Source organism: Acanthaster planci, linkage group LG10 (assembly GCF_054643075.1).
Source record: "Acanthaster planci isolate LZ-2023a linkage group LG10, COTS_SCS, whole genome shotgun sequence".
In the NCBI taxonomy this organism is placed as follows: domain Eukaryota; kingdom Metazoa; phylum Echinodermata; class Asteroidea; order Valvatida; family Acanthasteridae; genus Acanthaster; species Acanthaster planci.
In genome coordinates this window covers 3,996,777-4,010,632 of record NC_141786.1, presented here as the reverse complement: position 1 = coordinate 4,010,632, position 13,856 = coordinate 3,996,777, and the positions used below count along the sequence as shown (strand labels likewise).

At 41.0% G+C, this 13,856-nt stretch overlaps 2 protein-coding genes across 3 annotated transcripts in view; both read left to right on the top strand.

The window, feature by feature from the left end:
- Window positions 1-13,856, top strand: part of LOC110986503 (nephrin-like) — a 56,290-nt gene that overhangs the window by 28,139 nt on the left and 14,295 nt on the right. The gene's annotated exons all lie outside the window — the stretch shown is intronic.
- Window positions 1-13,856, top strand: part of LOC110986480 (uncharacterized) — a 32,477-nt gene that overhangs the window by 4,326 nt on the left and 14,295 nt on the right. For both annotated transcript variants that reach the window (XM_022248373.2, XM_087142143.1), the window contains exons 3-15: window positions 251-391; window positions 1,603-1,749; window positions 1,964-2,185; window positions 2,368-2,508; window positions 4,434-4,589; window positions 6,153-6,377; window positions 8,218-8,358; window positions 8,751-8,906; window positions 9,979-10,197; window positions 10,688-11,020; window positions 11,356-11,685; window positions 12,051-12,380; window positions 13,462-13,791. In XM_022248373.2, coding sequence (XP_022104065.2) covers window positions 251-391; window positions 1,603-1,749; window positions 1,964-2,185; window positions 2,368-2,508; window positions 4,434-4,589; window positions 6,153-6,377; window positions 8,218-8,358; window positions 8,751-8,906; window positions 9,979-10,197; window positions 10,688-11,020; window positions 11,356-11,685; window positions 12,051-12,380; window positions 13,462-13,791 — 2,871 coding nt within the window. The remainder of the gene's footprint in view (window positions 1-250; window positions 392-1,602; window positions 1,750-1,963; window positions 2,186-2,367; window positions 2,509-4,433; window positions 4,590-6,152; window positions 6,378-8,217; window positions 8,359-8,750; window positions 8,907-9,978; window positions 10,198-10,687; window positions 11,021-11,355; window positions 11,686-12,050; window positions 12,381-13,461; window positions 13,792-13,856) is intronic.

The window sequence follows — 13,856 nt, the reverse complement described above, 5'->3', positions numbered from 1 at the left end:
TGCCTGGTATACCATGCAAGGTTAAAACTTCCGTCAAACATTCTTAAAAAATTTTAATCATCTTATGCGCAAACACGGTCATTGAGACAAATTACGGATCGACTCTACTTTTCAAGTTCAAAAAATAAACATTTCATCAAATTTACGCAATACTGATTTATACACATACAGCCTGAGCACCATCTTAACCTACCTATTGTTCTCGAATCTGTGAAAAACACACTCAACGCATTTGTATTGTTTATTACAGCAAGCCTGGGTTTTGACTGCACATTTGAACATGGCATGTGTGGTTGGGAGCAATCTTGGGACGATTCAGGCTCCTGGATACGACAGTCTGGGAGCAGCTCATGGGATTCCACTGGTATCCTGTCGGACAAAACTCCTGGCTGTGAGTATTCAAGAATTAGTCCAATGCGATGCCGCTGGAAGTGGGCAACCGAGGGTTACATTGTTTTGGGACTTATCCATAGTTACGATTTCTCTCCCTGAATAAATACTTATTTTCAAACAGAGAGTGGTGATTTTTTCTCTGAGTTTGAAGTAGCAGCTTTGGGTTACGAAACGAATCCCACACCCCATGCTTAGATATCATCATGTTTTGGCAGGCATGGTTAAATTCTACCACTCTTTATGGGGAAGTTGTTTTGGAATTTTAAGAACTTACAGTCATTATTTATTAGTGCGAAATAAATCGTAAAGAAAGTGAACAATAAAGCGAAATAGCTCCAAAGCCTACGTTTAGTGTGAAACTAAAAATACCCTCAAATAAAATTTGGAAAATTAAAATATACCAATTAACTTCGGTAAATTACTAATATTTCAGATGGTTAAAACGTCTATGCAATAAAATTAAAATGTACAGTGTAGCTCCCACTCATCTGAATTTTAGGAAAAATATTTGACGGCTGTGTTTGGTTACTAGCGTTAGTCTTTAAAAAACAACAAAAGATTCTTCCATGATTTTCCTAACAAATGGGGACCTGTTGCTATATGGTGGCATTTCATATACAGAAGATTATTGTTTATTGTAAGAATATTATTTTTTTGCTCAAACTATGAACCCTTTGCTCACTTTACAACATTGATTTGAGAAAGCTACTACTCCCATCAAATTAAATAAGAAAACATCCCAAAGGAGAATATTTCAAAAGTCACATATCCAAATCGTGGCAAATTTTGGTGCTGCAAATAATTGCAATATTCTGGTGTTTTCCTTGCACGGCACCACACGCTTGCGTAATATATAAAGTGTGTCTAATTTGTGTTAGTAATAAGACAATAAACGTTCTCCTACATACCCTTTGAAATGGCGAAACGAAACCCTAAGATATTCTTACATTGTGCTTAAAGTTGTATTTTCAAGAATATCCTTTTGAAAATCACATTGCATTGACCCTTCAACCTCTTCAATTTGAATATAATATACAGAAAAAAAGATACCATCCATTTCCGATAAAACTAAACTGGATGTAGTTCAACTCAAAAAGAGTTCAAGCTGTGAGTTTCGTACAAGTTCACTAAATGCAGTTCACTGGTCTTTTGCTCCTTTTGGGGATGTTTGCGAATACCTACGCTGCAGTGTTATTTTTCCGTCTACAGCATCGACCAACTATTACTGCTACTCCTACGGAGGATCATACTCGTCTTCCAACGCGGTATTACTGAGTCCCATCGTCGAAGCCACAGATGTACGGCAATTTAGATGGCGGTTTAGCTTTTGGTACAACATGCACGGCAGCGATATAGGTGCGTATTGGGTAGCTAAAATACGGCTGGAGAAACATAATCAACTATGATGACAATCATTCGCAGGCACCTGTAACTATTTTTCCCTAGCGGGTGCTTATTTTTGGTCCGTCATTACCTGGAAATTCAGACACAGCCTAAAAAAGGTTTTGTCAGTTATTGATCTGTGCAAGTAAAAAAAAAATCTTGTTTGAATGTTTAAAATCACATTCAGGTCGACTGAATGTGTACAAGACACCAGTTAACGGTCGACTGAGTGAGGGACGGGTGATCTTCAGCCGGCGTGGGCAACAAACGTCAAGTAGTGAGTGGCTTGAAGGGGAGATCTACATCACCGATGTAGCCTCCAGGTTTAGGATAGCCTTTGAGGCTACCAGGCAATCTTCATACTGGTATAGACGGGGACTCATTGCCATCGACGATGTGACAATCACAGGTACGTCTGCTTTTATGGAAAGAATTAACTGTAGTGTGGTGAAGATCATTACAAGGAAAACGAAATCTGATATTTGATAGGTGTGAAGGTGCGGAATGTGATGAACTGACTTTGAACACATGAAATTACTAACATCGCATTTTCTGTTTCACAAGAAAGATTGTACTCTTGTTCTACGTAAGGGGGCTCTGGTTTTAGTTGCTCGTTTGAAAACGGTCTTTGTGGCTGGGTGCAGTCAAGTGACGATAATGCAGACTGGACTCGTCATCGGGGTTCCACGCCAACTTCCTATACCGGTCCTGCATTTGACCATACCATAGGTGGTGAGTGTGATTATAGTTAGTGTCTAGGAAAATGAAAAAAAAACTCAAATGTTTTATCGTCATATTAGAAGTATCCTAACAAACGCATTCTGTTCTGAATGTTTATACTTTAAAGAATCTTTGTGTCACAACCACAAAGTACATAGAGCTAATGTGATTTACAAGTGCGCATTTTTGATGCTTTGTTTCATACATCACAGAGCTGCGTAGACCAGAAAGTTACAGCCACGAAGATATAGGGCACCAGGACCTTTTTCCTGAAGACAAAGTTGACTAAACTGGGGTGTAAATTGAAAAAATGATCCTGACGTTTGCATTCCTGTATAGCACACGCTTTTACCCGCTAGGGTCATTTGTGTGCATGCGCGCATGATTATAAAACTTACCAGTAAAATTGACCATTATCCCCTTTACACGTGGCGCTGTTTCTTAGCTGAATTTATGACAGCTTTACGGCGGTTAAAAACTGGATACCATAAAGCCATCCTTTCGGCACTGTGGGATGTCGCCTCCCCATCAGAGAGTCAACTAAATCAAAACATAACACCAAAGATGATATTTCCTGGTACATTATGTTGAGTTTTCTTACCTCTTGACCTTTGATACCTGTTCTCCCCCTTTTCACTTGGCAAGCATTAAAATGCTTCAATAAACATTAAAACATTTAGTGTCCCAAACATTAATTTGATTGCAACAAAGAAAGAAAACAGCTCAGACAGACATTTAAAAGGCCCCCTTTTAAAGTCCTTGGTTTGTTCTGAATTAGGGAGTCATCATGAGTCAAGTATCTTTAAAATACACCAGGGCATTCCTTACACAATAAAAGGCAGCATTGTACGTTTGCCAGTTACTGGCAGTTGCTTTATAGCAAGGCATGTTGCAATGTCCACCCAACAGCTCAAAAATGGATCGGATTTGTTTCAAGGTATACTGAAGTATCGTAAGAATAAAGACATGTTTGCATAACAGAGCCTATAGGAGTAAAGGTCGCGTAGCGGTGACCGTTAAGAGACCTCGTAAGAGGATTTGCATCAGGTTGCCTGTAATGTTTTGTAATTACTACCGGAAGCCACCTGAAGAAACATTCATGGCGGAAACCAAGTAAATTGAAGAAACGCCCTTTAGAGTTATGTAAAAAAAGAGATAATTTACGAACCTTTAACATCCATTATCGCTCCTAAGTGTCCTTGGTCGTATTCGCTTGTTTGGTCATTTTTTTGGTTGGAGAACGAGAATGTATTAATGGGTTATGAAGATTAACCCACTTGAAGCAGTTGGTTTCTCTAATATTAAGCCTAGATTGCATGTACCGATCAAAGTAGAGAGGGACAGTCAGCATTGCCAAACACTTCCTGACAGTAACCAGTCAGATGGAGACGCTTTATCACCACTCTTGAATTTTGGGCGCAGAAAGCCGGGAAAGTCGGATGTAGTACGCATGTGTATTAATAATTAAAACATTATTGAATGGTTTAACTTCATTCAGACCAGGCTTTTCAGGAGTATGTGTTTGTTATATTATGCTTGAAATCTGCATATATTATTACCATACGTTGTATGTCCATTATGTTTTCCATTCCTTTTATGTTTTCTAAGTTTATTTTGTCTCATGTATTCTATTATTCTGGCATCAGTAATGGACTAGCTGTTTTGCTGCAGGTGGACCACTGCCAGACCTGACTGACCCTCACTGGCTGCGTTCTGGCCTACAAGAAATCTTGCCAAGTCCGAATTTATTAAAATATTACACAAAGTGGACTGACCAAAGAGTATTTAAGGATCTCAGACATAAACAATGCTCAACATTAGAGATATGAAGACCCTTCCAAACAGGTGTCTCCATGGTAGTAGTTCCCTACGTGAGAAGTTCATTTTAACCGGTTTAAGAGAAATAACAATGGATTCATTGCACGTCTTTATTTCAGATTACAGTGGCTCTTACTGCTACTTCCATGTTGCCGATTTACCTTCTCATCAGAATAACAACGCTGTGCTTTTGAGTCCTGTTATCAGCTATGACGCATTACAGCAACCTGTACAATGCTTCAGCTTTTGGTACAACATGTACGGCAGGGACATTGGTAGGTCAAACTTTCCAAGAAAAGGCTGAAGTGTCGGCAACATAACTTGTGAACAACTTGACGTGTGATGTATGATTTAAGGAGAGTCAATTTGATCAAGCTCTTTTCAACCACTGATGAGTTTTCAGTTGCCAAGTATCCAGGGCACGTTTTTGCATAGGTTAGTTATAGGGATTAACTACTGGTGGTGTCCTCGAAATTGCCGAAGCTCATTTTGGCTTTTTAAAAATTAAGCTGTTTTTCGTTGGACCTGACAGAGTTTTTAGAAAGTTAACAAAGATACGTGGCATCATAACATTTTAAAGCGTTGACAATGGGCCTTGAGGTAGGCCAAGAGTAGGGCCTAAGTTTCCTAGCAACGGAGGCCCCTTTGGTAGTAACTGTGTTTCGCTGGTTCGCGAACGACTATGAAGCGCAAACAATGCGTTCGCATCACTATGAACACGTCCGACCAACATTGCTCTTCATTGCTGAGGGGGTGCTCCTGCTCAGGGTAGAAAGTTTCTTACTATGGCAAAAAGAAAACAAGGACGGGTTTGAAATCATTGTCTACAGGGTGTCCCTGGAATGAGAATCCCAAAACCCGGGTAAAATATGACCAGGCTAAGCATTTAACGACTATGTAGGTTTTTCATAAACTAGGGGTAATAACCTTCTATTAACAACTTCAGATCCATATTGTAGTCATGCGTTACTGAGTCTTATGGTTTTGAAAATGGCATTAAAAACCAACATATTTTGGGACACTTCTGAAATCAGTTATAAAATTGCTAGCCACGCAAGTGAGTTTGCGTTGTCTATTAAATTTACGTGTAAGTGGATTGAGAAAGGGTAGTCTGAAAATTGAACTTGTGGGCCCTTTAACTATATAGCAAGTGAAGAGGGTTTTGGGTAGACATGTCAAGAGACAAGAAGTCCGGAATAGTCTCCTTGCTTAGATTTAGCCTCGTATGATGGTTAGGACGTTTGAAGAGATTCTCCACACAGAGACTATCTTATAAATATTCTTCTGAACCGATTCTGCGTAGCTGGATAGAGCTCTTGCTGGGTTGAAATTTGTTCACCGTCACTCAAACACTCGTTGCTTAGTCGTTGGCGGTTAGTTTAACTCCCTTACTCTATAGACTTCTACACATCAACTCAAGAAAGGCTGAATAAACTAACAAATATTAATTAATATTCACATCTCGACATAAGAAAGTACAGACTAAGTTTTTAGTTTGTACTTGACCCCCAAGACGGTTTTACAAACCATTTTGAGAAAACTGAAGCATGTCATGCACGGTCATAATTATAATCATACATAGGCCCTAATAGGTATCAAACAAAACCTTTATTACGTAAGCAGCTTGGTCAAACTTTAATTTTGTTTGTAGATTTCCATTTTGCATTTGCTAATACGTGGAAAATATGGTTAATTTATTTGCCGTGGCTCTGAAACAACGCTTGATAATTGCCTGACCCACAGAGACCAAAACAGCGATATAAGTTATTTAAGTTCCAGAGTAAATATTTGGCACCAAAATGTGATCACAATCTCTTGTTCGCATGCAAACTGTGCAGGTACTCTCAAGGTCCACAAGATACCCGCAAGTGGTGTGCTGAGTGATGGTCAGGTTATCTTTACGAGAAGTGGTCAGCAGAATGATGCCAGAACGTGGCTTGCAGCTGAGCTCTATATCGCCGATTTCACAAGCGACTTCCGCATTGCGTTTGAAGCGATTCATCGTAATAGTTACTACCGCAGCAGACGCGGGGATATCGCAATTGATGACGTTCAAGTTAAAGGTAGATATGCCCTTTGTCGATTCAAATCAGCTATTTCAATTATTCAGCACTAAAACAGCCTGGTTATTTTGGAACATTATCACAGCAAGGGGCAGGCGAGAACTGGGCCCTCAGTTCCAATATGGTGTCTCAACTGAATCAGATATTTTTTTAGTTAAGGGCATCAGAATCAACTCCCATCAACACCAATCCGCTCTCGTCAACACCAATTCACTCATGTCAACTCGTCAAAAAGGACCATTCCGGAGTTTTATCAACAAGATACAAGGAGTTGAAGGCCTTTCGCACGCCAGCCCGCAAGGCCTTCAAGGCCATTGATCAGTGATCAGTGGGTTAACTATATACAGTTTTTGTGCTGTGTGAGAACGGTTAGTGCTATTTTCACTGAATTGGTCTGAAAATGACTTGAAGGACTTGTTACAAATATTCCTGAAGGCCCAGCGCGTGAGAAATTAACTGCAACGACATAAGTGAGACAAATGTCGAGTGGCTGCCCTGGGCCTTTAGATTAAAATTAAGGCATCAGCATTAACCTTATTATAGAATGATAGGTCGTCAAATTCAAAAGCAGACAATTCCCTCTTGACTACCATTTAGAGAGAATGCATTCCAGTGAAGTTATTATCTTCTCCTTTTGATTAAAACTAAGGAAACGAATAGACATCTCTCGAATCTCCTTGGTTGAGATTGAACTCCTATTTACACTGGAATTATATGCTTCAACTCTCTCGAATTGTTAGGACTCTTTTGGCAACAAAGACAGCTGAAGCTGTAATTTTTTTCTGTGCAGAAACAAGGGAAAGCTATCGTTTCTACTTGGACGACGTTGTTTTTGGTGGGAAAACTCCAAACAAGGCGAATTTCGTACCAAAATTGGTTGATGTACATTATGGCATAGATGAGCTCCGAGCTGGACCAAGAGGACGCAATTTTCCCAACAACGGAGGCTGCTTTGGTGGAAACTGCATTTCGTCGCTTCACGAACGACCATGAAATGCACGCAGTACGATCGTGTCACTTCCGGCAAAATGAATACTCTCTACCACATGGCTCTTTTCAACCGATAAGGTGGTGCTTCAGCTCAAGGCGGATTGAAATGAGCATCTAGAACGCACAGTGCACACACCAAAAAGCTTCACTGCCGCTCCGGTTGATCCTGTGTTTTTTCACGCTCACGTATCGATGATTGCAATTTTCAGTTGGATGAGCGCTGAAGTTGCGCGTTAATTTCAGGTTCAATGGTAATTTGTTGTGGGCGTGGTATTAGCTGAAGTGACGTCACACTTACGAGCCGAATTTCTATAATGTATGGCCTTGCAAGTGTGCATCGTGAGCCGAGCTAGTCACATTGGCAGTGGAGGGGGTCATCAATGCTGGTAGCATCTCTAATGCAACAGTAGAAATAGCAACAGTAACGGGCCGTAAAGCGACAGCAATTGCCAAATCCGATTAAGGACCAGTAGTCATTCAGACGAATGGGGGGGGGTGGGCGTAGGAAGCAACATCACCAAAGAAAAGTAAACATTATCGTGTACCATAACAGTGACATGTTTAAATTGGATGTTTTTCATAACTTTTCTTATAACTGGCTCTCTCATCACTGTGCCATTAAAACAGCCATGGCAGCCACTGATGCATTGACCAACCTTGATAGGCCGGTCTCAAACAGTCGCATAGACGAGTCCAACCATTTGGGACTATAGTGTGCGTTCAGTTACAGTTAGTCGGACTATATGGTTAGCTATGGTCCTTGGTCGAATTTGCCCTACGTGTTCTCGCTAATGCCTTTTCCAAGATACGCTACAAAGGTTTTCAACACATTTTTTTAAAAACTTTCCAGCCCCTTGTGCTGATTGTGACTTCGAGAGAGATATGTGTGGATGGAGCCAGTCGACAGAGGACGATGCGGACTGGAATTGTCGACACCAGGGACAAACAGAATCGGGAGGCACTGGTCCAGAATTCGACAGGACCACAGGAAGTAAGCAGTGAATTGAAGGATGGGATGTTCGAAAAAAAGCGGACGCTCAGAAAAAATGGCCGACTACACCAAAACTTTTTTTTAGCACTGATTCCTGTTGGGTTTTCCCCTGAGGGAAGTAGCATACATTCACGTGTACAGGTGTGTACTTATATCACACAATTTTTCTGGATGCATAATGTCAACACTATGCGTAGACAAGGTATGGCCTTGCACGCATCCACCTAGTCAAAATGGGGGGGGGGATATATCTTAATCCACCATCTACGCCCAGGCATTCGGCATAGAGAACGTAAAGTCGTAGTTTGGATTATACTCGTGTGATTTTTCATTGCTGAAGTGATCTTTCTAGAAAGTGTAATCTTATGGCATTTCTTTATTACACTTTACAGATACCAATGGTCACTATTGCTACTTGGAGGCGAGTAGTCCTCTGAGTGCAGGAGATAATGCCGTGCTGCTCAGTGGCATATTCGAGTATGATCCCCAATATCCCGGTCTAACGTGGTATGCCAACTTCTGGTACAACATGCACGGAAGCACGATTGGTATGTCTAATATAAACTGGTAATTCGTGGGCACGATTTAACTTTGCTTTACTCCTTTATCGAAAGGTGCAAGGGGGACAGATGAGTTTACATGAATCTTTGAAAATATAAGGCTAGTGAAGGGAACTTTTAAAAAGCACGATTAAAGTCGTATTAATTCTCTATTAATTTTTAAGTAAGTTGTTTTGGCATTTGGCAATTTTATACTTAAGCAGCTCTGTGAAATTGGGCCATGCATTAACGCCATTTGCTTATTCTTGATGCTTTTACATTTTACCTCTGAGTAGGCCTAAATGCTTTTGCTGTTGTCGGTGCATCAGAACTGATATTCTTTCTCTTGCTGTATAAATGTTGTACTTCTATGTTTTGCCAAGGAGGCTAAGATACATGTACACAGTTTTGGGACTAAATATAATCTGCAACCTGACCTAAACAGACTGATTTGGGAATGCTATGGCATATTTCAATAAAAACAATCACCTGCAAATTTAAAACACTTTGACCGACAAGTTTTACTATTTACAAAGATTTAAAGTACTCGTAGTGAGGTGTACTCGTAGTTAGAAGTACTCGTACTCGGAGTTAGCAGTACTCTTACTTGAAAATCAGTTCTTGTATTCGGCTGGTAAAGTACTCACACTTTCAGGTACTCGGAAATTTAAGTACGCGGCAGTACTCTGTATTCCAAAACCGACTACCTGGCTACAAAACTGAGAATGCCATTTTAGTATTTCCACTCACTGTTTCATTTTCCTACATGTAAAAACGACTCATGTAGCATCAACGGTCGATAAGAGTGGAGTTTTGTCAAAGTAGAGGCCATCTTAATACAGTGGTAATAATGAGCATGCAATGATGAGAAAGACTGGGATTAGTTACGAAAGAAAGAAAGGAAAATTAGTAGGAAGAAACAATCAATATTTAATTTTTCCCCTTGTGAAAGTTGAAAGCACGTGATATATATTGAGCTCGTATCAATGTAACTCTGATGTCTTGACTTTTCAATATTGACAATATGTGCCAAATACCTTATTTTCAGTGGTCTTAAGCTCAATGCATTCTTCACTTTTAGGCACTCTTAACGTCTACCAGACACCGGTAAATGGAACCCTGGAAGTTGGGAATATTCTTTTCACGCGGACTGGTGAACAGACCAACGGAACAACATGGCTTCAAGCTGAGGTCAATATAACGGACATCACTGAGAGCTTCAGAGTAGCGATTGAAGCTGTACGAGGACGCGACTTTCAGGGAGACATTGCGATAGACGACATCACCTCAACCAGTATTGGTATGTGACTCTAGTGGCTTTCGTAAAGCTGGAAGGGAACAGACGAACAATTCTTTTTTCTTCACAAATAACAAGTTTTCTGAGTTGTCTTTCGCAGAATGATGAATGCTTTAAAGCTTGCCCTTTTTAAAATCGTAAACCTTTTCAGGTTCATAACCATCTTTAACTTAAAAATATATTCTTTTGTGAAGTTGTTTGAAAAGCATCAATAGCATTTGAATGTGACCGTATTATCCATCTTATGCCCACAAAGATAGGAGTATAGCGTTTTACCTGCCCACACAGTTTAATGGTTTTTGGCCTTGAGCTCATTGACAGTTCAAAAATAACAATTATTAGAATCATTGGAAAGCGTGAGGAAGATGGAGGATGTAGCTGTGACAGCATGGCCTGTAGAGTGTTTACTCTTTAAAAAGTCAAGAATAAAATTTCGGTTGCCAGTGTGTTTTCTAACTGACTCTTTTTGCCTAATTTATGTTATACAATTTAGTACTCCCAACAAGCATGAACTTGTCTGACACCAATGGATACTATCTGACCGGTGATACGTCTCACCTCGTAGCGGGGACCGACCATCAGTTTCAATGCGAAGTACCAAACATCGATCCGGGGGTATTGTTTGTTTGGACGTTGGAAGGTCAGGAGGTCACACAGGACACGACTACTCACACTAGGAAGGGAAATTTCTTGATCACCAGCACAAGCTTGGTCACTCTGTCCGTGAACTGGACAATGCATGGAGATCTTCTGAAGTGTCACGCGTCAAACCATGACCGTCACGGCAATTCTGGTGTAGAGGTTGCGGTTCACCTAGATGTCAAAGGCAAGTGTTGTAGTTCGGGTAACTGAATTGTTTGTATAAGCATCGGTGTTACCTCTCTAGGTTTGTCTTTAAAAATGCATGACATAAGACTAAACTATGAAGAAAATAGCCACATATATAGAAAAATTAACATTTTTGGTCTTGGCCACAAATATTAAGAAATCAAATCTTATTTGAAATACAGTAGCCAAAGCAGTACATTTTTTTGAATAGTAAGAACCTCATGCAAAGACTTGTGAACATCCGTTGCTTTTAGTTGTCAAAACCTAAAATTCTTGAAATATCTCGAGCATTTAACCAACACAATAATATTGCAAAGCATTTTATGACAAAAGTTCCCCCAGTTGCATCGTCTATGGCACTCTACGATTCTACGGGGACCAAGCTTGGACCGACTAAAGATGTCACCCATGGCATCCCGCGTACCTATTCGTGTGAAGTATTGGACACAAGACCGGCTCCCACCATCGAGTGGTACCTCAATAACACCTTACGGCACACCCAGAACCCAGACTCCGAAGCTGCAGACGGATTGGTCAACACAACGGGAACTTGGACATTTGCTTCCAATTGGACCAATCACAAAGAGGTTGTCAGGTGTCTTGCGAGAACTGCAGAATCAAGCGAGCCATATCCATCAGTTATGGTTATCCTTTCTGTCTTTGGTACGTACTTCTTTCCACCCATAAGCACTTTTAAAGTGACACCGTCAGGCTTTGAATCTTCGAAAGAATCTGCAAACCATTGCAAAGAAAGCTGGAATTGCCGTATCAACATTGCTTGGGCTTAATACGGCACCTAGTCTCCTTGGGTGGGTGTGGGAGGGGGCAACTTGCTCCCCTGCTAGATAGGCCTCTGGATAATCTTACACTTCGGCACTTTGTGCTTACACTTAATTACTAAGTCTTTATATCGTAAGTAGCGACCTACTGAAGTAGTCCAAAAGACTTTGAAACTCAGCCAGTAGAAATTTTATTGCATGTTATTGTAAACAAAGTAAAGTTTCGAGGTGTAAACTTTTGTCTTACAGCATATCCCACAAAAATCACCCTATCTGATCCGTCGGGCAGTTTCCCTCCAGTTGGAGGTAAAGCATTCCTAGTGGAAGGATGGGCGCACCAGTTTACTTGTGTCGTGCCAGACATCGATCCAGGGGCTTCCTTCACGTGGACCATCGGCGGTAGGCACATCACAGCAAACACCAACAATCACGTCACTGGTACCCATGGTTTGACCACTAGCACGAGTGTTGCTACCGTGGTACCAACGGAAGGTGATCACGGACTGATACTGCAATGCAAGGCCTCCAACACGGACGGTCACCCTGGCATTGCTACCAACGTAACGCTAGATGTTACGGGTAGGTAATACTGCGTGAGAACTGCTGTATTTGTAGTCATCAGTTTAGGAGTCACGTGGGCAGCAGACAGTCTGGTTTCCGATAAATATAGCTGAGTACATAGTTTTTGATGGCAATAATACGCACATTTAGGGGGCATGTTTCTCTTTTACATTATGTACTCTCGTATGGGAAAATACTTTTTGTGAGTCTTGAGACGAGTCGTCAAGGCTCCTAGCCGAGTTGAAATGTCTGACTTTACTTCCCCTTGAAAAAATAAACTCCTCCTGAGCCACGGTAATAGCGTTGATTGAAATCGGGTTTTACCAACCTGTTTGTGCCAAAACGATCGTCTGCCTGTAGCATGCACACACGTATGCTACAGGGAAACCAACACTGACAGCAACCACCCTGAAGGCTGTAAGATGCCGTCTATAAAAGGAGAGCACTCTTATGACTGTGCTTGCTGAAAGTTTTACTGGGGAGAATGTAACTACTCTGACTTAGGGCGTTTTATGAAAACCACAAAATACTGTCAGTTGTGCCGGTGAGCCTATACACTTAAATGCAGTTACCAGTAGAGAAGTTACCAAAAAGGGGGAAATTGCATCTACATTTTTAATCTCGCCTGTCTTATGTACTGAATTATACTTGCCTTCACAACCTGCCTAACAAAACGTTTAACGTATGAAAGTCTCGTTATCACAGCATTTCAGACTAAGTAATCTTTAGCCTTTCAGTAGAGAAAGACGCAATAAACTGTCCAAACATGGCGATAAGAACATCAAGTAACGGATTAGATGTGGCAACTGTTTAATTTCTCACAAGATAATCGTCGTGCGTTTTGAGGTGTTGGTAAAAGACACAAAGGCTTCTTTTTTATATGTTCCTTGTCTCCAGTGATGCATCTCTCTACGGAACAGACGCGTATCGAGCTTTTAAATAAGGGGGGGGATTCCAAAGTGAATGTGGCTTTGGACTCATTGAACATGATGTTGGGGAGAAAAAAATCAAAAGCCCCCCTCTGCTGGATACGCAGTCCCTTAAGAATGTACCCAAGATTATCTTATGATTAAAGTAATAAGTACTGTGTTTTTATTAGTGCCACCGAAGGTATCAGCCATGTCACTGCGGGATTCAAGTGGAACCATCTTAGGAGCAACTGCCGAGGTATACCAAGGGATACCATCAATCTTCGTTTGCCAGATGTTGATAAGACAAACAGCCGTGACGATTGAATGGTACCTAGATGACGTGCTACAACGAACCATCGTGCAACCACTTGCAGCGGGCGATGGATTCATGAACACCTCGGGCAACTGGTCCTTCACGCCGAATAGAACCAACGAAGGTCAAGAGGTCAAGTGTGTGGCGCGTACAGAAGAGTTGCGAGAGCCGTACCCCTCGATCATGGCTGTGATACACGTCAAAGGTATTAAGACAATTGGTTAAGCCCTAGATTATTCAACGTCATCATTTTGTCCTTGGTAACTACAT